Raw genomic sequence first — 23354 nt, 5'->3', positions numbered from 1 at the left:
AGGAAACCCCTCGGGGTGGATGCGGGGGCACAGGGAGTTCTGTTGGGGCCGTCTAATAGGGCACAAGGGGGTCTCGGTTTGGCGGTAGCTCAGACCATGGTGAGGGGGGACAGTGAGCCGTTCGTTATGGTCCTGAATACGGGGTCGCGGCCGGCCGTGATTACACAGGGAACGGTGCTGGCTCACGCCGCGCCGCTACCCGGCGAGGAACAGCTCGTTGCTCACGCGGATTCGGGTACCGATACGCATCCTCAAAGCGAGGAGGGGACTGAGTGGTTGGACTCGTTGTGTGCCGGGTCTGGTAACTTGTCCAGTGTGCAGTTGGGAGCATTGCGGGGCTTGCTACTTGAGTTCGCTGACGTGTTTAGCAGACACAAGTATGATATTGGCTGCACAGACCTTTTGCGCCACCACATAGCTACGGGGGACGTGGCCCCCATTCGACAGAATCCCTTTCGGCTCAGCCCAGCCGAAAAGGAGCATGTGCAATCGGCGGTTAATGACATGTTGGCGGCAGACATCATTTCGCCCTCCTCCAGTCCGTGGGGTGCTCCCATCGTCCTTGTTAAAAAACAGGATGGGTCCTTGCGCTTCTGTGTCGATTTCCGCCGCCTAAACAAAATCTCGATGGCCGATGCGTATCCGCTCCCCAGAATGAATGAGTCGCTGGATGCCTTGGCGGGAGCACAGTTTTTTTCGACGCTCGATTTGCTTTCGGGTTTTTGGCAATTGCCCCTCGATAACGAATCTAAACCAAAAACCGCTTTCCGGACACCGGGTGGCCTATTTGAATTCAATCGATTGCCCATGGGCTTACATTCCGCTCCCGCCACGTTCCAGAGGCTCATGGAATTGGTTTTGTCAGGTCTCCAATGGGACACCTGTTTGATCTATCTCGATGATATCATCGTTTTCAGCCGGACTTTTGAGGAACACCTCCAGCGGTTAAGAGGGGTGTTCCTCAGGATGCGTTCCGTCAAGCTTAAATTTAAACCGGCTAAATGTTTCCTGCTTCGGGAATCGGTCAGGTACTTGGGCCATATAGTTAGTCGGACAGGGATATCGACAGACCCTGCTAAGACGAAATGCGTCAGCTCATGGCCAACGCCAACCTCGGTCACTGAAGTCCGCAGCTTCATAAGATTCGCCTCCTATTACCGACGTTTTGTTAAGCAGTTTGCCACCATAGCCAGGCCTCTGCACGCTTTGACGGCTAAAGGTGTGCGGTTTCACTGGGGGCCCGAGGAGGAGGCTGCGTTCTGCTCCCTTCGTGACGCCTTGGTGCAGGCTCCCCCCCTGTGTTACCCCGATTTTACGCAGCCGTTTTTGCTCGACACGGATGCCAGTGACACGGGTATCGGGGGAGTGCTCTCACAGGTGGTCGGGGGAGTCGAACGGGTGATCGCCTACGGTAGCAGAGTCCTGTCCCCTGCGGAACAACACTACTGCGTGACACGTCGTGAATTGCTGGCGATTGTATTTTTCATACAGCAATTCAGGCCGTATCTTTACGGGCGTCATTTTACGGTTCGTACGGACCATGCGGCTCTCCAATACGCAATGCGGGTGGCGAAGCCGTCCGGCCAATTGTCCCGATGGCTGGAGGTCCTTCAGGACTACCAATTCACGACGATTTACCGCAGGGGATTGCGCCACTCGAATGCGGATGCCTTGTCGCGGTTGCCACCGCGCACGGAATGCGCATGTCTGCTGGGATCGGCGCGGTGTAAACCTCCTGTCGCCGTTCCCGGGGAAGTTGTGCTCGCCGCCACTCACACTACGGGAGTCGACGCTCCCACGGGGAGGGACTCGCTGTTAGCGTTACCTCTCATCGAGTGGGGCCGTCTTCAAATGGCCGACAGCTCCCTACTCACGCTACGTCGGAAGGTTGACGCTTCCGAAGGGGGGGAGACGCGGGTCGGTTCCTGGGTGTGCAGGCAGGGCCTCTTGATGAAGTGGGACAACATGTCCCGGCGTCACGCGCTCGTTGTGCCTTTTGCCATGCGGGGTAGGGTCGTCCTGGCTGCCCATGAACGACTCATGCATCTGGGTTTTCACAAAACGCTCGCCTTAGTCCAGCGAGACTATTATTGGCCGGGGATGGGCAACGACGTGGCGAACATTCTTTAGGGTTGTGTAGGGTGCAACCAGAGAAAACCGCCACCGATAGCGGCTAATCCGCCACTGCAATCCATTCAGGTTTCGCGCATAAACGAATTGGTTGCGTTAGACATCTTGGGGCCTTTTCCCGCTACACCCAGGGGAAATAAGTTCCTGCTGGTTGGCGTTGAGTATTTCACACGCTGGCCCATGGCATGGCCACTCGCCAACCAGTCGGCTGCGGCGGTGGCGGACGCCTTTGTCCAAGGTTATGTCATGGACAAGGGCGCCCCCGAACGCTTGCTGACGGACCAAGGGAAGAATTTTGTTAGCGTTTTGTTGCGCGAGGTGTGCGACCTGTTGGGTACAAAGAAGGTGCGTACCTCCCCGTACCACCCGCAGACTGACGGAATGGTTGAACGTCTGAACAGGACGATTACGTCTATGCTGTGCCAACAGGTCTGCGACGATCAGGTGGATTGGGACTTACAGGTACCGGGGGTACTCGCGGCCTATCGAATGGCCCCTCATGCGGCGACGGGGTTTTCCACATTTTTTCTTATGGACGTCCAGCTGGGGATTTCCCAGCCACGTGCAAAATCAAAATTGGCAGACCACATCAAGTTTAATATCGTCAGATTGGCTGAAGCGCGAGAGGCTGCGAGATTGAATTCGCGGTCTCGGCAGATCGCGAACGAGAGATTGCATGCACGGAGGGTGCATACGCACGATTGGAAACCAGGCGATAAGGCCTGGCTGCATTGTCCACATGCACCGTTGGCTACGTCCCCCAAATTGTTGAGACCATGGAGGGGACCGGTGGAAATTGTGCGGGTTGCACGACCCCAGAGTGTACTGATTAAATGGGAAAAACGCCGTTGGTACGTGCACGCCTCCCGACTGAAACCCTACGCGGCACCGCGTGACCCCGCTTTGTGCCGTAGCGACCGGGCGTGTGACGTGACCGTCGACTCGGGGGGGGATGTGTCGCAGGCTGATCCTCACGTGTCTCCACCTGACCCACCCCCAGGTGTCTCGGGCTTGACGGCTGCTGACCGTCGGGAGCCGGAACCCCGCGGCACGCGCGGATCCCCGATGCCTGGCCCATGCCTTCCTGAACTGCCGGCACCACCGGGCGGTCAACCACGTCTAGTGCCGTACGACGGACCGGCTAGGCGGACTCGGGCTAGGACACGACACTTTTTGTGAAAAAAAAAAAAAAAAAAAATTCTTCTTCAAACCTGAGCTCGCCGCCGTGTTCCCCCTCTCCCGGGGAAATGTCCCGTTCAAGGGACGCTCGGAAGGAAGGGGACGCTGCACGAGTCGAAGAAACACATTTTTTTTTCCGCATACACATTTATTGTTGTCACTCGCCGGATTGTACATATTGTTCTTGTTGTTGTAGTGGCATTTGCCGATCTTTGCGGACTGCGGTGTTCGTGTTGTGTTGTGTGGTTATGGTTGTTGTTGTGTTACGGGGCACACATGGGGGATAAGGGAGTGTTGTTATTTTTATAGCAGCCGGGTCGGCTGCGAGCTATGTGGTAGGGGGTGATGTAGTGGTGGTGTTGACGTGCGCCGACAGTGATGGATCACGGGGCGGCGCGAGGTGCGGGGTTGGGCACGCCATGTGGGCGTGGTGTGGACGCGCGCGCCGGGAGTGAGGGATGACGGGCGGCGCGGCGTGGGTGTTGAGGCGCGCTGACACGAGGTGGGGAAAAGAGGATCGTAGCCAGCGCCCGGTGATTGGTCGAATGGGATAGGTGCTCTCAGCGACGTCCGCAGGAGGGGTATAAAGGGTGACGCGCGAGAGCACTCGTGGTTGTTTAACCAGTTGAAGATTGAAGACGGAGTGGAAGGAGTAGGGCCCGAGACCCCTAGTCCCGCCGTCCTTATCGGGACCGGGGCCCTGTGTGGCTCGAAGGCGAGACTGTGGGACCCGTGGTCCGACGCCCATGTGGGTCGGGACTGTGGGACCCAGGGTCGAGACGGACACCCCGGCTGGGTGTGTTCCGAGAGGCTACGGGGCGTAAGAGCCCGTGTCGGTGTAGCCCGGAGAACTGTGTAGGGTTAGGCTGGTGTTAGCCACCCGAGTAGCTAAGTGGGTGTTGGTCACCCGTGTAGCTAAGTGGGCGTTAGTCGCCCGAGTAGCTAAGTGGGTGTTGGTCACCCGAGTAGCTAAGTGGGCGTTAGTCGCCCGAGTAGCTAAGTGGGTGTTGGTCACCCGAGTAACCCAGTGGGTGTTGGTCACCCGAGTAGCTAAGTGGGTGTTGGTCACCCGTGTAGCTAAGTGGGTGTTGGTCACCCGTGTAAATACAGTTGGTTCAATAAAAGAGTGTGCTACCCGTGAAGTCGTCTCCCGCCGAGTTACTACATTACAACTGGCGTCAGAAGTAAACCTGTCTTCAAGAAGAATGGACACTAGGAAGACTACCCGTACCCACGAGCGAGGTCGGGAAGACGACGGCGTACCGGGGACACCAACCTCGGGAGGAGAGGACGAGGAGTTGCCGCCGATGCAGCACTTCGCAGTGATGGCCGACGCTCCGCTCGCCTCCGACACCAGCCTACAGGACGCACACTCCCGTTTGGCAGAGTTGCTACTCGCCGCCGCTGCAATCTTGGCGGAAATCTCCGTTCCAGCGGGCAAAAAAACGGCTGCGGGGTTGGAGGAGGGAGCGAGGCTGGAGGGATCCCGCCAAAAGGCGCTTCGCGCCAAAAGTTTTGAAGTTGGCGCCGTTTTTGAGGGTCCGCCATCGATTGGCGGGAAGCACGGACACCACGTGGCCGGAGACCTCCACTCAGCGCAGCCCGCGTCATCAGCGCGCGCCGGAGCTCTCCATTTTGCGCCTGCAGACGGAGCCGACATTTTCTACAACCACAGCGGGGCGCGGGAAAATCTCTCCGACATCGACGACGATCGGGTCCTCCAGCAAAGATTGCCCGCGCTGTCGGCGTTCAAGGCGGATGGGGGCGACTGGGGAGCCTTCCAACGAAGGTTCCTCGCACATCAGGAAATGTCGGGGTGGTCCGACACCACTGCCCTGCGTGCGCTGCCGGCGATGCTCGACGACGACGCGCTTGCAGCCTTCACATCTGCTGCAAGGTCGTCCCGCTCAACGCTCCCGGCCGCACTACACCTAATGGCAAAGGTGTTCGGGCCGCCCTCCACCTGTCGCCACCAGTTCTACGATTGGCGAAAGGCGGTTGGAGAAACAACGCTCGCCTATCGTACGGCGCTGCTCGCCCTGGCGGACGCAGCTTTTCCCCGCATGGACAAGGAGGGGAAGGACGCCATGGTGACGGAGCAGCTGCTGGCGTTGGCTCACAATTTGGGAGTCCCCATTAATGTGGCGGACGAGATGGACATTTGTTCCCTGGGGATCGCCACGAGCATTCACGCCTACGAGGTCCTCAAGCGAAAGTCGACGGTCATCTGTGCATCGGCGGGGAACGCGGCACCGGCCGCCACGGTCGCCGAGCCTCAGCCTGCTGCGGCTCGGGAGGAGGCTTTCACCGTATCGAGACCAGGGGAGTGGAGAACGGGAGGTCGTTCGCCCACACGCTCATCCCGCAAGCTGGAGCAACCGAAACCTACGACGTCCCTCGTCGTCTGCTACAACTGCGGCCTTCGGGGTCACGTCGCGTCCGGGTGCCGGGCTCGGCGTCAGCGTGCCGCGGGACCACGTCCGGACGATGACCAGGGCCACAAGCCGTCCCAACTAAACCCGGCAAGTCGCGGCACCTCACACGCTCGGTCCACGTACGGGGCACGTTCGGGTCGCTGCTTGGGGGTGGGGGACCCGCGTATGGGCACCGGGGGTTCGGTCCGGCGAGGGGGGTTCGTACACGGCCCGAATGCAGTTCAATGGTCCGAATTGGCCCATAGGATGGTGGCTGCGTCGGCCGGGTCGTCCGTGGTAACGGGGTTTATTGACGGGGTTGAGGTCCGGGTGCTTGTGGATACGGGTGCGTCGGCCACTATCATTTCGGACCTTATTTATAACATTCTTCCCGTCCAATGTCGACCCCTTCTGCCAGTAGACGTGCCATTTTACGCGGCGAACGGGGGTTCCTTGGGAATCATCGGCCAGATTCGGGCGTCTATTTGTATTGGCGATATCAAATTGGCGGGTCCTATTTTTGTATCATCATCGCTGGCCGTTCCTTGTTTGCTAGGCACGGACTTTCTGTCTAAAATGCCCATCAAAATTCTCATAGATCAGGCCTGCATCGAGCTTCCATCGGGTCGGCGGGTTGCGTTTTTGACGAGTCCTACTAAGATACGCACGATTTGTGCGTATCTTAGTAGCCGCCGTGTTCCCCCTCTCCCGGGGAAATGTCCCGTTCAAGGGACGCTCGGAAGGAAGGGGACGCTGCACGAGTCGAAGAAACACATTTTTTTTTCCGCATACACATTTATTGTTGTCACTCGCCGGATTGTACATATTGTTCTTGTTGTTGTAGTGGCATTTGCCGATCTTTGCGGACTGCGGTGTTCGTGTTGTGTTGTGTGGTTATGGTTGTTGTTGTGTTACGGGGCACACATGGGGGATAAGGGAGTGTTGTTATTTTTATAGCAGCCGGGTCGGCTGCGAGCTATGTGGTAGGGGGTGATGTAGTGGTGGTGTTGACGTGCGCCGACAGTGATGGATCACGGGGCGGCGCGAGGTGCGGGGTTGGGCACGCCATGTGGGCGTGGTGTGGACGCGCGCGCCGGGAGTGAGGGATGACGGGCGGCGCGGCGTGGGTGTTGAGGCGCGCTGACACGAGGTGGGGAAAAGGGGAAAAGAGGATCGTAGCCAGCGCCCGGTGATTGGTCGAATGGGATAGGTGCTCTCAGCGACGTCCGCAGGAGGGGTATAAAGGGTGACGCGCGAGAGCACTCGTGGTTGTTTAACCAGTTGAAGATTGAAGACGGAGTGGAAGGAGTAGGGCCCGAGACCCCTAGTCCCGCCGTCCTTATCGGGACCGGGGCCCTGTGTGGCTCGAAGGCGAGACTGTGGGACCCGTGGTCCGACGCCCATGTGGGTCGGGACTGTGGGACCCAGGGTCGAGACGGACACCCCGGCTGGGTGTGTTCCGAGAGGCTACGGGCGTAAGAGCCCGTGTCGGTGTAGCCCGGAGAACTGTGTAGGGTTAGGCTGGTGTTAGCCACCCGAGTAGCTAAGTGGGTGTTGGTCACCCGTGTAGCTAAGTGGGCGTTAGTCGCCCGAGTAGCTAAGTGGGTGTTGGTCACCCGAGTAGCTAAGTGGGCGTTAGTCGCCCGAGTAGCTAAGTGGGTGTTGGTCACCCGAGTAACCCAGTGGGTGTTGGTCACCCGAGTAGCTGAGTGGGTGTTGGTCACCCGTGTAGCTAAGTGGGTGTTGGTCACCCGTGTAAATACAGTTGGTTCAATAAAAGAGTGTGCTACCCGTGAAGTCGTCTCCCGCCGAGTTACTACATTACATAAGGACCGGGACCCTGTGTGGCTCAGAGGCGGGACCTTGGGACCCAGGGCCGGACGTCCGTGTGAGGGCCGGGCCGCGGGACCCAGTGGTCGTGACCCATACCCAAGCTGGGGTGGGTCTGTAGGTTCCCCTGGAAGCTACGGGGCTGGAGAGCCCGTGTGTGTGTAGCCGGGTGGAACGTGTCGCGTGAGCTGTAGTGACCACACGTGTTATTGTGGCAAAGACAAGTGTTAATAAAGTGTGCTACCCGTCAAATGGTCTCCCGCCGTAATTTACAATATTACATGTGACAACCCTTACTCGTTGGCTGTCGGGTGGGGGCAGGTTTTAACGACATTTATATATTTACGCAATCTAACCCAAAAACCTCTATTATGGATGTTTTATTATCTACTAACTCTATAGTAGTATCTACCAACTCGATAGCAGCATCTACTATCACAACAGCAGTGCATACCGACTTTGTGGTACCTTTCACTGCAGCAGTGCATACTGTGGTAGTACCTGCTACCACTACAGCAGTGCATCCCGACTATGGTGGTACCTTTCACTACAGCAGTGCATATCGATTGTGGTAGTACCTGCTATCACTACAGCAGTACATACCGACTGTGGTGGTATCCTGCTATGACAGCAGTGCATGCTGACTCTATAGCACAATCTACGAACCTGACAGAGTGCTGTCCTGAGACCTAGTCCCGTGCAGAGCCCCCGTCCTCGCCTCGATTGCCCAGCCAGCCGAGGTGGCAGGCAGGGGACTGGGCCGCGACCCCCCCCCCCCACCATCCCCCCGCCCGCTCTACAATAGTATCTAAATGCTATATTAGCATCTACCGACCCTATAGTAGTAAGTGCACATATTGGGGCGGGGGGGGGGCATGACACTTTGAAGAGATTACCTCAGCGTTGTGTTCATTTTTAACGCGAATGAGAATTCCCCCCCCCCTTCCACCAATGGCGTGTGTGCCCCCCAGTTAGCTTTGGCGTTCGCGGAGCAACGAAAGGAAATTCATAAATAATAATGAATAGCCCGAAATTGTTAATTTAACTACGTTAAAGTTGATGGATGGGAAAATGGAATAGCGCTGGCTCACCACGGGGCTCATGCCTATCTAAACCCTATGGTTTGCAAGCCAAATCCTTCGCAAGTTGCATCCACACACAGACAGACTGACAAAAAATTACGTTTATAGGCAAGATGTATATAACGTCAGAATCAACGTCTGGCAGAATCGATGTCAGAATCTTTATTGATACCCAAGAGAGGGAGGGGAAATCTGAAGATCTACAAGGCTCTTGTGCACAGATTGTGGTGAGTCTATGGGTCCCTGCGTGGTGAGTGTAGTTTGTGTGTGTGTATGTGTCGTGAGTCTAGTGAGTGTGATTCTAGTGTGTGCGAGTGTGTGTCTAGTGTGTGTGTGTGTGAGTCTAGTGTGTGTAAGTCTACTGTGTGTGAGTGTGCCGCAGGATCCGCTTCTCCTCCTCCACGAAGCTGGCGTCGCGGTTGGCCTGTCCCCGCTCTCGCTTCTTCCGCTCCCTCTCCTGGAAACTCTCGGCAGGCCGGGACGACGACAGCGATGAAGACGAGGAGGCGAGGAACCCAGGAGGAGGTGGAGCCGGCGTTTGATGCGACGAGGTGGAGGCGGCGGTGGAAGCCTCAACGTGGTCACCATCGGCGTCTCCCTTCACCACGACTTTGGCAGGCGCAGAGATGGGCGGGGAGAGAGTGGGGGAATTGATGTATTAGAGCACAAAAACATTCCCCGTGTGGCCTGTAATGGCCTGTAATGGACTGTTGGGGCCAGCGCTGTTCGCGAGGAGTAGCGCCCTATGAAGGCCGGCACTGTGGCACATGACAGGTGTGGGTGGCCAGCCCCACGCCTACTGCGCCAGTGGCGATGTTTACTAGACACACCAGGTACACTCATTTTGTGGCTGAGTTGACCTATGGGGGAGGCCCAGGACTGGTTCAGATGATTGTCACTGATGTTGGGCGCGAGCGGGAATCGAATTCGGGTCACCGGGTTCATAGTGCAGCGTTAGCGCTAACCGCTGCGCCGCCGCTCCCCACACAGACGCACACACGCACACACCTACTCACACACACTCAGTCTACATCACTATAGTACACCACACAGTGCAGTATACAGTACGCTATGGAGTACATAATACAGTACACTACACTCCTATATACTACACTATACGTACACTACTATACACTACTATATACACTACACTACTATATACACTACACTATACACTACTGTACACTACACTATACACGACACTACTGTACACTCACGTTGTCATCTCGTACCGTCAGGTCGAGTACTACCTCTGGTGACATCCACGACCATCCACACTGCCGGTCTCTCGCTGCCCCTCGTAGCTGGGTGAGCGAGCAGAGCCAGTGGTGATCTTGAGGTCGTCAATCCACCTCCTCCCGGGGTCGACCTCTGCGCCCCCCCATACTACCCTCACCGTTCCCGAGCAGGACCGATGATTCCTCTTGTCCAGGTCCTCGCAACGTTGCCCAAAGTTTGTCCAGGTTCTGCTTCGCCAGTAAGAAGGGGGGGACCCCGATCTCCCTCAGGACGGATGGTGTTTGATATTTTAAGGTCCGTGGTATCGGCAGCATCGCTCGGCGTCCACGGCTCGCATCCATAAAGGGTAACAGGGGAGCTTTGAGAAGCCTCTTCTTGGCATTCATGGTAATGCCCCCTTGTCTCTCCATATCCGTATCCGATTGAGCTGTGGACGTGGCCATTCTACGGAGATCTGGCCGCCTTCCTCATCTCGTGGCTACACTCCCCATCTTTGGCAATCAGCGAGCCCGGGAGTACAAAGTTCTTCACGGCTTCGGTTGATTCATTGCCCAGGCCGGATAAGTCAAGCTGTTCTGTCGCCGTCACCTTCGCCTTTTGGCGTCGACCCTCAAGCCGTCGTCTGGTGGACTCTCTTCACACGTAATCCACGTCACTTCACGGGCCACACAAATAAAAAAAAAGCTTTGCTGTGGTCAATGCAGCAGAGGCACGGCTGCTGCCGGTATATTTTGTCTGACCTTTTGCATTGTCCGTCTGATGCTCGCAATGCGCCCCCCCCCTTGCATCCAGTAGTACTCATGCTCCACAGCCTCTCCATGATATGTTGAATCGTCAGCAAAACCTTTTTGGGTATGGGCTACGGCGGGAGTCATAGTGGGGTTGTTAGAACGTTATCTGGGGGTCGCCTGTCTTAAGTATAGGTGTACTAAATTTCGATTTAAAGCTTTCATGACTGCAGGGATTAATCTTCTTGGTTCTTTCGGTAAAGTCACGTAGAATGGAAATAATAAAATAATAAAAATAAAACATAATAAAATAATTCTCACGACGTTTCGGCCACAACGCAAGCAGCCGTCCTCAGGTGAAGAACAGGTCTGTCAGAAAGACAGGTCTGTCAGAAAGACAGCGTCTGAATGAACACCACCAGGCTTGCCAGCGTATATTTAAGCTGGGTTGGAGGGGGAAGAGCGCCTTGACAAAGGAATTTGCATATCCAGCTGAAATATACGCTGCCAAGCCTGGTGGTGTTCATTCAGACGCTGTCTTTCTGACAGACCTGTTCTTCACCTGATGGCTGCTTGCGTTGTGGCCGAAACGTCGTGAGAATTATCTTTTCATGTTTTATTTTTATTATTTTATTATTTCCATTCTACGTGACTTTACCGAAAGAACCAAGAAGATATAGGTGTACTAGTTCATAAACATCTGTCTGTCTTCGCCAGGCGAAATTTTTCAATGAATATAATAATTAACCTGATCATGATTTTGTTTGCAATGTTTATCAACGATCAGACACTAACATCTACGACATTGACGACTTGATTCGACTTCGTATAATTATTTAAAGTTGTGCCCATCGAAAGCCGCTCGATTTAAAGATTCAGTTCGTTTTGTTATTTGAGAAATAACAAAATGAATGAACGTAAACTACTCTATGAGGGAAAGCTCTCCTATATTTTACCATTATTGAATTATTTGAACATCATAAAATGCTGATTTTTTTCCATAAAAAAACGCTTGAATACGAAATCTCAAATACAATATAAAATATGGAACAATGGTTCTCGCTTTCATTTTAATTGCTGTTTAACGCTCTGTTAAACAAAACAAAACCCGTAATCTTATATTTTGAATGGTTTCTGAATGATACACACAGACGTGTTTATGGGGCACTTCAAATTGAGATTTGGGGACCTTAAATTAAAAAAAAAATCTCGGATTTTCAAAAATATCCTGTTGTTTAATCTTAATTTTGGAGCTTTCGTGACTGCAGGAATTATTCTTTGGTTCTTTCGGAAAGTCACGTATAAAGATAAAATAATAAATTAAATAATAGCATACGACGTTTCGATTGCAACACAAGCAATTATCATCAGGTATAATGAAATAGCAACATAAAATCTAACCAGAAAACTATAGACAGACATATAAGCAGACAGATATCACCAAGATACATAGAGAGAGCAACACAGGTACAGAGAGGGGGGATCGTCTCTGTGGGGTGGCCTTAAATAGACAGAGGGGGGCGGAGGCAGAGAAAGGGAGGGGTTAGAGAAAAAATTTACATGTCAATGAGTACGAAGAGACGCGTAGTAAAGTACACAGGCTTGAACATTAGGAGAGAGGGAGAAAGAACACACTAAATTAAATACCAAATGTCAGCGTTCTACTTTGTTGGGAAAGTATGCTACAGCTTTTTCGAGACTACGTATGGACCGAGGTCTTTATTTTACACATGACGCTAAACACGTCCGGCCTCTGGGCCACTTGCCACTGGACCGAAATCTGTTGGCACTAAACTGTGGGCTGCATCTTAAAATAGCCTCATCTCCTGCCCCCTCCCCTCGATGAGCTCAATGGGGTCTGCCACTGACCCCCCCCCCCCCCCGGGGGCTCTGTTGTTCGTTGGCTGCTCCTTCGGGGCTCAGCCAGCACACTTCATGCTCAGTCGCAGGAGGTTCTCTTTCGTACTTTCCCGCACCACATTGTTTCGTTAATCCTTTTGTCTACCGCATACCGCATCCCTGTCTATTCTCTCTTCTTCATATTCTTCTTCGTCTTCTCCTTCGTCTTCTCCTTCTCCATCTTCTTATTTTCCCTTCTTCATCTTCTCGTTCTTCTCCTTCTGGTTCTATTTCTCCTTCTGGTTCTACTTCTCCTTCTGGTTCTACTTCTCCTTCTGGTTCTACTTCTCCTTCTCGTTCTTCTCCTCCTCATTCTCCTCCTTCTCGTTCTTCGTCTTCTTCTCCTTCGTCTCCTTCTCCATCTTCTTATTTTCCCTTCTTCATCTTCTCGTTCTACTCCTTCTGGTTCTACTTCTCGTTCTACTCCTTCTGGTTCTACTTCTCCTTCTAGTTCTTCTCCTTCTCGTTCTTCTCCTTCTACTTCTCCTTCTCGTTCTTCTCCTCCTCGTTCTCCTCCTTCTCGTTCGTCTTCTTCTCCATCTTATTATTTTCCCTTCTTCTTCGTATTCTCCCTTCTCCTTCATATTTGTCGTGTTCTTCTTCTCCTTAACAATTCTCCCTTCATCTTCATCTTCTTCTTTGTCTTCGTATTCTTCCAGAATATCCTCCCAATGGCATTCTTAAGGCCACCTACTCCTGGGGTAAGACCTTCCAGCGACCTCTCTAAATTTCTTGAAGGAGTCCTCTCATCTCTTCCCGCTCCGCTGTCGTCTTCAGGCGTGAAGGTGGCTCCTCCGACGCGTTCTTCTTCCTCACCTCTCCGTTGCTCGGTCGCCGCAATTCCATGTTCAATTACTCAACTTGATCGAGGGGCTCTGCGCTCGCCCGTGGCCATTGTCTTCCCTGTTCTGTCGGCCATCACCGCTGCGTCTCGCGACAGACTTTTTTTTGCTCTCTTTCTCTCGGCTTTTTTAGCCGATGCATTGCGGAAACTTTGAACACGCCCCGGTTCCCTTCTGTGTCTTACGTTTCCGGGTCGCGAATATTTTGCTGGCGAGTGGAACAGAAGTCGATTTGCCGTTGCCAGCGTCTGCGCGAACCTCCACCTCGTCGTGGGTTGACTCCGCCGGGTGGATGGAGCACACAAGCCCCTCCACTGCCACTACACTACTATACACTACACTATAAACTACACTACTATCCACTACACCACACTACTATACAATACACTACACTATAAACTACACTAATATACACTACACCACTATGCACTACACTATTAAACACTACACTGAACACTACACCACACACTAGACCAATATATACTTACACACTACACCACAAACGACACCACTATACACTTACACACTACACTATACACTTACACACTATGCCACACACTACACCACTATACACTTACACACTACACGGTACACTACGCCAAATGCCATTCCGAGACCAACCGACCCACCGACCGACCACCACCACCACCCCGCCCCGGTGCTCACCACCATCGTATCCATCCGTGCGGGTGCAGGAGGCGGCCTCCTTGGCCTTCTCTTCCTCGTCGTCGCGGTACATCTGGGACCAGCGCACGGCCAGGTCGGGCCCAGTGGGGGCTGCCCGCTTCACCGAGGCCGCGGCAGGGGAAGTCGCCGCCGGAGCACGGGCGGCGGTGGAGAGCCACGGCTTGAACTCTCGGGGGGGCTAGTAGGGGGGAGGGAGGGGTGGGTGAGTGGGTGGGTGAATGAGTGAGTGGGTGGGTGAGTGAATGAGTGAGTGGGTAGGTGGGTGAGTGTGTGGGTGAGTGAATGAGTGAGTGGGTGGGTGAGTGAATGAGTGAGTAGGTGGGTGAGTGTGTGGATGAGTGAGTGGGTGAGTGGGTAGGTGGGTGAGTGTTTGGGTGAGTGTCTACACTACACTATACACTATACTAAGCACTATACTAAAAAACTACTGCACTACACACTACACTATACCCTGGTACCAGGCTAGGTGCACCACCCCACCTCCTCAGGCCCTTTGACGGCCCGCCGCTCCCAGTCGATGTGTCCCCTGTAGGGGTTCTGCAAGAAGCTCGGCTCCAGCACGCGGCTCAACAGCACAGCGGGTGACGGGAGGCGGCCTAGACACACACGGTGACACACACACATACAGTGACACATACAACAACAACCGCCATTCGCCACTAAGTGGCGGTGACATCACCACGATGCTTGTGCCAGGCTATGTGCACCTTGAAGCCACGTGAAGTGTCGAACGCCCGCTGGTAGGAGGTCACGGGGCAGACCCAGATGCCACAGGTCGACTGACTGAGACGACTGGCTGACGCACCACATGTGCCCGCTACTGTGCCAACTTGCTGTGCTTTAGCCACCTGGCACTCCGCTCGTTGTTGTGAGCATTGCTCCTCCGCCCTCCGTTGTTGTTGGAGGGCGACTGCCTCCAACTCCCCAGTAGCGTCCTTCACGAGCCTCCTCCACAGAGGCCGATCTTGACACCGCTGGTACTAGTCATTAGCAAGTCCACTCAGCTCCACATCCTCCTGTACCACATCACTCCATCAGTCACGAAAACTTCAGATCTAGATTATGACTCCATCTCTTCTCCAGCCCGTGCCGCGCCCATTTCGCCCTCTCGATCCGGCTGAACAAAATCTGCTTAGACATGCGGTGGCTGGGCATGCGGGCTACATGGCCCAGCCAACGCAGCCTTGCCTGCTGGAGCTCACCGATGGGATTTTGTCCAGATCTTTCAAGGATTTGTGAGCTCCTCATGAGATCCACCCTGGTTAAACCCAGGATGGATCGTAGGCAGGCCAGCCTAAATATTTCTAACCGGCGGGGTCTAAGTTTCGCAAGAGTAGAGAAGGGAGGGCATGACCGTGGTCGAGAAGACATGAAGCTTCGTGCGGAGCGACAGACCAGGTAGCTTCCACACAGCATTATGCAACCGATGAAAAGATAATGCCGCTCGACTGATTCGGAGTGAGACCTCTGTTGTTAAACCTATGCCGGTCATGAGCACACTGCCCAGGTATGGGAAACTCTCCACTCTCTTCACAACTGCCTTATCACCAATTGGGAGTTGTGGGGGTGGAGTGTCCAATGGTACAAAATACCCAGGCAGGTGCTTAGTTTTGGTCGGGCTGTTGCTAAGGCATCGCCTCTTAGTGACAAGCTCCAGGTTCAGCAGCAGCACCTCCAACTACTCCTCTGAGTGAGCAGCAATTACCAGATCATGGGCATACATAACATGGCTGAGCAATAGAGAGCCATTCCTTGACCGCACCCGGGCATCGATCAGCCTCCCATTGTACTGTACCAGATGGAAATTCCTCCGGTACAGCTATTGAAGGCTTTACGAACTACGCGGTCGAAATAGATGTTAAATAATGTGGGAGCCAGAGGACACCCCTGTCGCACCCCAAGTTGTACAGGGAATGGCTCCGACTCCCAGCCACGTAGTTTTACCTGGGCCCGGAAACCATCATGAAGGTCCTTAATGATCGTGAGCAGAGGGTCAGGGACTCTAAAAGCATGAAGAACAACCCAGAGCCCAGGCCTACTGATGGTATCAAAGGCCTTGACCAGGTCAATAAAGCAGAGATGTAGGTCTTGTTGGAATTCCCTACACCTCTGCTGTAGCAGACGGACAGAAAATATGGCATTTGTGCAGGACCGCCCTTTCCTGAAACCGCATTGGGGCTCCGCAAGCCTCTCCTCAGCGTGCCTAGCAAGGTGATGTTGAATAATCATTGCCAGGACCTTTCCCGGCACACTGAGTGAGATGCCCTTGTAGTTGTTACAGTCTGTGCAGTCCCCCTTCTTGAAGAGGGGGACCACAAGGGCATCCTTCCAGTCCTGCGGAACCCATCCAGTAGTCCAGACTGTTGTTATGTCATGTAGGGCAGTCTGTGCACAAACGCCACGTCATCTCTGCCCGGTGCTTTTCCTGGTCTCAGACTCTGGATCGCCTTCAGTACTTCCTCAACAGATGGCACCTTAGCCAGCCACTCACAGGGGGTGACTTCCTCCAATGTTTGAGGCAACGCAGCCTCGGCAGGGTCATCCCCACTTTTTCCCACATTGTTATCCAGGCTGAGGGATGTCCCCTCCCCCAGGACCTCACATAAATGCTCAGCAAATCTGCAAACCTGTTCCTGGGGGTCAGAGATTGGATCACTGTTCTTTCCCCTAATTATGGTAATAGGTGTGGCGCTGCAGGTAACCTTTTTGATGGAATTAAAGAGCGATTTGTGATCGCGGGCCATTGAGGCAGACTCCATCTCCTCAGCAACCAGTGACCACTACCCATCCTTGCAACGCCTCATGGCTCTCCGAACCTCAGAACGAAGGCTGCGATCCTCATTCTCCGACGTGGGATGCTGTAGCCGATGAGAGTGGGCCTGTCGCTTTTTCTCAGCCAGCTAGTACACCTCATGTCAGCCAGAGTCTCTGGGGAGGTCTGATTCGTGTACCCAAAGCAGCCATTGCAGCTGCATGAGCCACAGTCCTAAACCTCGCCCATTTACCCTCGGCATCAGGAGGAGTGAGGGACGATGCCAATCCCAGCTGCAAGCTATTATGAAATTCCCGCTTGCAACTTTCATCAGCTAGCTGAGACCAGGCCACTAAGGGTTTGAATGGGGCCCTGGGTGTACACCCACAACCGGAGTGGAAGAATGGCAGGTGCATCTTACAGATGACAAGCCGATGATCAGTGGGCAGATCAGCTCCACCGTAGGTCCTGGTGTCAAGGACATGGGCCCGCATCTGCTGTTCCATCAGTACCTAGTCCAATAAATGTTATTTGCTTGGACCCAGCATGCATCCATAATGTTGCGTGGATGCACCGATGCCAGAAAAGCATGTTGGTAATTACAAGCCCATGGGCCGCACCAAAGTCTAGTAGCCTCCTACAGTTGTTATTGAGCTGGTCTGGCCTATGCCTTCCAATCATTCCCGACCAGGTGCCAGCATCATGATCAACTCGGGCATTGAAGTCAAGATGACTCTATCCCGAGGGGCCACTTTAGCTTGCACCTGTGACAGGAGGTCATAGAAGGCATCTGACTCATTGGTCTTGCGTGCATCCGTGTTCATCTTCGGTGGGGGCATAAGCAACCACCACCACCATTCCTAACCTCGTAGACACAGACAGACACAAACAGACAGACACACACAAATAGACACACATACATAGGAGCAATTGCTGTTAGTAGCACATACACAGTGCGCTCACCACTGCACCACCACTCCCCACTCACACACACACACAGTGCGCTAACCACTGCACCACCGCTCCTCACTCACACACACAGTGCGCTAACCACTGCACCACCACTTCCCACTCACACACACACAGTGTGCTAACCACTGCACCACCACTCCCCACACACACACACAGTGCTCTAACCACTGCACCACCACTCCCCACTCATATGCAGTGCGCTAACCACTGCACCACCACTCCCCACACACACACAGTGCGCTAATCACTGCACCACCACTCCCCACTCACACAGTGCGCTAACCACTGCACCACCACTCCCCACTCACACAGTGCGCTAACCACTGCACCACCGCTCCCCACTCACACACACAAAGTGCGCTAACCACTGCACCACCACTCCCCACTCACACAGTGCGCTAACCACTGCGCCACCACTCTCCACTCACACACAAACAGTGCGCTAACCACTGCACCACTACTCCCCACTCACACACAGTGCGCTAACCACTGCACCACTACTCCCCACTCACACACAGTGCGCTAACCACTGCGCCACCACTCTCCACTCACACACACACAGTGCGCTAACCACTGCACCACCACTCCCCACTCACACAGTGCGCTAACCACTGCGCCACCACTCTCCACTCACACACACACAGTGCGCTAACCACTGCACCACTACTCCCCACTCACACACAGTGCGCTAACCACTGCACCACTACTCCCCACTCACACACAGTGCGCTAACCACTGCGCCACCACTCTCCACTCACACACACACAGTGCGCTAACCACTGCACCACCACTCCCCACTCACACAGTGCGCTAACCACTGCACCACCACTCCCCACACACTGCGCTAACCACTGCATCACCACTCCCCACTCACACACACAGTGCGCTAACCACTCCACCCCCACTCCCCACTCCCACACACACAGTGCGCTAACCACTGCACCACCACTCCCCACTCACACACAGTGCGCTAACCACTGCACCACCACTCCCCACTCACACACACAGTGCGCTAACCACTGCACCACCACTCCCCACTCACATACAGTGTGCTTACCACTGTACCACCACTCTCCACTCACACAGTGCGCTAACCACTGCGCCACCACTCTCCACTCACACACACACAGTGCGCTAACCACTGCACCACTACTCCCCACTCACACACAGTGCGCTAACCACTGCACCACTACTCCCCACTCACACACAGTGCGCTAACCACTGCACCACTACTCCCCACTCACACACAGTGCGCTAACCACTGCGCCACCACTCTCCACTCACACACACACAGTGCGCTAACCACTGCACCACCACTCCCCACTCACACAGTGCGCTAACCACTGCGCCACCACTCTCCACTCACACACACACAGTGCGCTAACCACTGCACCACTACTCCCCACTCACACACAGTGCGCTAACCACTGCACCACTACTCCCCACTCACACACAGTGCGCTAACCACTGCGCCACCACTCTCCACTCACACACACACAGTGCGCTAACCACTGCACCACCACTCCCCACTCACACAGTGCGCTAACCACTGCACCACCACTCCCCACACACTGCGCTAACCACTGCATCACCACTCCCCACTCACACACACAGTGCGCTAACCACTCCACCCCCACTCCCCACTCCCACACACACAGTGCGCTAACCACTGCACCACCACTCCCCACTCACACACAGTGCGCTAACCACTGCACCACCACTCCCCACTCACACACACAGTGCGCTAACCACTGCACCACCACTCCCCACTCACATACAGTGTGCTTACCACTGTACCACCACTCTCCACTCACATACACAGTGCACTAACCACTGCACCACCACTCCCCACTCACACAGTGCGCTAACCACTGCACCACCACTCCCCACTCACACACACAGTGCGCTAACCACTGCACCCCCACTCCCACAGTGCGCTAACCACTGCACCACCACTCCCCACTCATACACACACAGTGCACTAACCACTGCACCACCACTCCCCACTCACATACAGTGTGCTAACCACTGCACCACCACTCCCCACTCACACACACAGTGCGCTAACCACTACACCACCACTCCCCACACACACACACACACAGTGCGCTAACCACTACACCACCACTCCCCACTCACATACAGTGTGCTAACCACTGCACCACCACTCCCCACTCACACACACACAGTGCGCTAACCACTGTACCACCACTCCCCACTCACATACAGTGTGCTCACCACTGCACCACCACTCCCCACTCACACAGTGCGCTAACCACTGCACCACCACTCCCCACTCACATACAGTGTGCTAACCACTGGACCACCACTCCCCACTCACACACACAGTGCGCTAACCACTACACCACCACTCCCCACTCACACACACAGTGCGCTAACCACTGCACCACCACTCCCCACTCACATACAGTGTGCTAACCACTGTACCACCACTCTCCACTCACATACACAGTGCACTAACCACTGCACCACCACTCCCCACTCACACAGTGCGCTAACCACTGCACCACCACTCCCCACTCACACACAGAGTGCGCTAACCACTGCACCCACACTCCCACAGTGCGCTAACCACTGCACCACCACTCCCCACACACTGCGCTAACCACTGCATCACCACTCCCCACTCACACACACAGTGCGCTAACCACTCCACCCCCACTCCCCACTCCCACACACACAGTGCGCTAACCACTGCACCACCACTCCCCACTCACACACAGTGCGCTAACCACTGCACCACCACTCCCCACTCACACACACAGTGCGCTAACCACTGCACCACCACTCCCCACTCACATACAGTGTGCTTACCACTGTACCACCACTCTCCACTCACACAGTGCGCTAACCACTGCGCCACCACTCTCCACTCACACACACACAGTGCGCTAACCACTGCACCACTACTCCCCACTCACACACAGTGCGCTAACCACTGCACCACTACTCCCCACTCACACACAGTGCGCTAACCACTGCGCCACCACTCTCCACTCACACACACACAGTGCGCTAACCACTGCACCACCACTCCCCACTCACACAGTGCGCTAACCACTGCGCCACCACTCTCCACTCACACACACACAGTGCGCTAACCACTGCACCACTACTCCCCACTCACACACAGTGCGCTAACCACTGCACCACTACTCCCCACTCACACACAGTGCGCTAACCACTGCGCCACGACTCTCCACTCACACACACACAGTGCGCTAACCACTGCACCACCACTCCCCACTCACACAGTGCGCTAACCACTGCACCACCACTCCCCACACACTGCGCTAACCACTGCATCCCCACTCCCCACTCCCACACACACAGTGCGCTAACCACTGCACCACCACTCCCCACTCACACACAGTGCGCTAACCACTGCACCACCACTCCCCACTCACACACACAGTGCGCTAACCACTGCACCACCACTCCCCACTCACATACAGTGTGCTTACCACTGTACCACCACTCTCCACTCACATACACAGTGCACTAACCACTGCACCACCACTCCCCACTCACACAGTGCGCTAACCACTGCACCACCACTCCCCACTCACACACACAGTGCGCTAACCACTGCACCCCCACTCCCACAGTGCGCTAACCACTGCACCACCACTCCCCACTCATACACACACAGTGCACTAACCACTGCACCACCACTCCCCACTCACATACAGTGTGCTAACCACTGCACCACCACTCCCCACTCACACACACAGTGCGCTAACCACTACACCACCACTCCCCACACACACACACACACAGTGCGCTAACCACTACACCACCACTCCCCACTCACATACAGTGTGCTAACCACTGCACCACCACTCCCCACTCACACACACACAGTGCGCTAACCACTGTACCACCACTCCCCACTCACATACAGTGTGCCCACCACTGCACCACCACTCCCCACTCACACAGTGCGCTAACCACTGCACCACCACTCCCCACTCACATACAGTGTGCTAACCACTGGACCACCACTCCCCACTCACACACACAGTGCGCTAACCACTACACCACCACTCCCCACTCACACACACAGTGCGCTAACCACTGCACCACCACTCCCCACTCACATACAGTGTGCTAACCACTGTACCACCACTCTCCACTCACATACACAGTGCACTAACCACTGCACCACCACTCCCCACTCACACAGTGCGCTAACCACTGCACCACCACTCCCCACTCACACACAGAGTGCGCTAACCACTGCACCCACACTCCCACAGTGCGCTAACCACTGCACCACCACTCCCCACTCACAAACAGTGCTCTAACCACTGCACCACCACTCCCCACTCACACACTGCGCTAACCACTGCACCACCACTCCCCACTCACATACAGTGTGCTAACCACTGCACCACCACTCCCCACTCACAAACACAGTGCGCAAACCACTGCACCCCCACTCCCACAGTGCGCTAACCACTGCACCACCACTCCCCACTCATACACACAGTGCACTAACCACTGCACCACCACTCCCCACTCACATACAGTGTGCTAACCACTGCACCACCACTCCCCCCACACACACACAGTGCGCTAACCACTACACCACCACTCCCCACTCACACACACAGTGCGCTAACCACTACACCACCACTCCCCACTCACACACACACACAGTGCGCTAACCACTACACCACCACTCCCCACTCACATACAGTGTGCTAACCACTGCACCACCACTCCCAACTCACACACACACAGTGCGCTAACCACTGTACCACCACTCCCCACTCACATACAGTGTGCTGACCACTGCACCACCACTCCCCACTCACACAGTGCGCTAACCACTGCACCACCACTCCCCACTCACATACAGTGTGCTAACCACTGGACCACCACTCCCCACTCACACACAGTGCGCTAACCACTACACCACCACTCCCCACTCACACACACAGTGCGCTAACCACTGCACCACCACTCCCCACTCACATACAGTGTGCTAACCACTGTACCACCACTCTCCAATCACATACACAGTGCACTAACCATTGCACCACCACTCCCCACTCACACAGTGCGCTAACCACTGCACCACCACTCCCCACTCACACAGTGCGCTAACCACTGGACCACCACTCCCCACTCACACACAGTGCGCTAACCACTGGACCACCACTCCCCACTCACACACAGTGCTCTAACTACTGCACCACCACTCCCCACTCACACACTGCGCTAACCACTGCACCACCACTCCCCACTCACATACAGTGTGCTAACCACTGCACCACCACTCCCCACTCACACACACACACAGTGCTCTAACCACTGCACCACCACTCCCCACTCACACACACAGTGCGCTAACCACTGCACCCCCACTCCCACAGTGCGCTAACCACTGCACCACCACTCCCCACTCATACACACACAGTGCACTAACGACTGCACCACCACTCCCCACTCACATACAGTGTGCTAACCACTGCACCACCACTCCCCCCAAACACACACAGTGCGCTAACCACTACACCACCACTCCCCACTCACACACATAGTGCGCTAACCACTACACCACCACTCCCCAC

At 54.9% G+C, this 23354-nt stretch overlaps 1 protein-coding gene across 2 annotated transcripts in view; it reads right to left on the bottom strand.

Moving 5' to 3' along the window:
- Positions 1–8782: 8782 nt before the first annotated feature.
- Positions 8783–23354, bottom strand: part of C82H1orf52 (chromosome 82 C1orf52 homolog) — a 28137-nt gene continuing 13565 nt past the window's right edge. Inside the window, exons 1-4 of one of the 2 annotated variants that reach the window (XM_078621411.1) lie at positions 14738–14911; positions 14511–14626; positions 14010–14208; positions 8783–9244 (exon numbers count right to left, since the gene is read on the bottom strand). In XM_078621411.1, the coding sequence (XP_078477537.1) occupies positions 8994–9244; positions 14010–14208; positions 14511–14626; positions 14738–14840 (669 nt within the window). In that variant the 5' untranslated portion in view covers positions 14841–14911 and the 3' untranslated portion in view covers positions 8783–8993. Of the gene's footprint in view, positions 9245–14009; positions 14209–14510; positions 14627–14737; positions 14912–23354 lie in introns of those variants that run through there. The other variant, XM_078621410.1, reaches the window with a different exon arrangement.

This window comes from Lampetra planeri, chromosome 82 (genome assembly GCF_965212315.1).
Source record: "Lampetra planeri chromosome 82, kcLamPlan1.2.h2, whole genome shotgun sequence".
NCBI classification, from domain to species: Eukaryota; Metazoa; Chordata; class Hyperoartia; order Petromyzontiformes; family Petromyzontidae; genus Lampetra; species Lampetra planeri.
The sequence above is the reverse complement of the archived record's forward strand: the minus strand, read 5'-3'. Positions and strand labels throughout refer to the sequence as shown.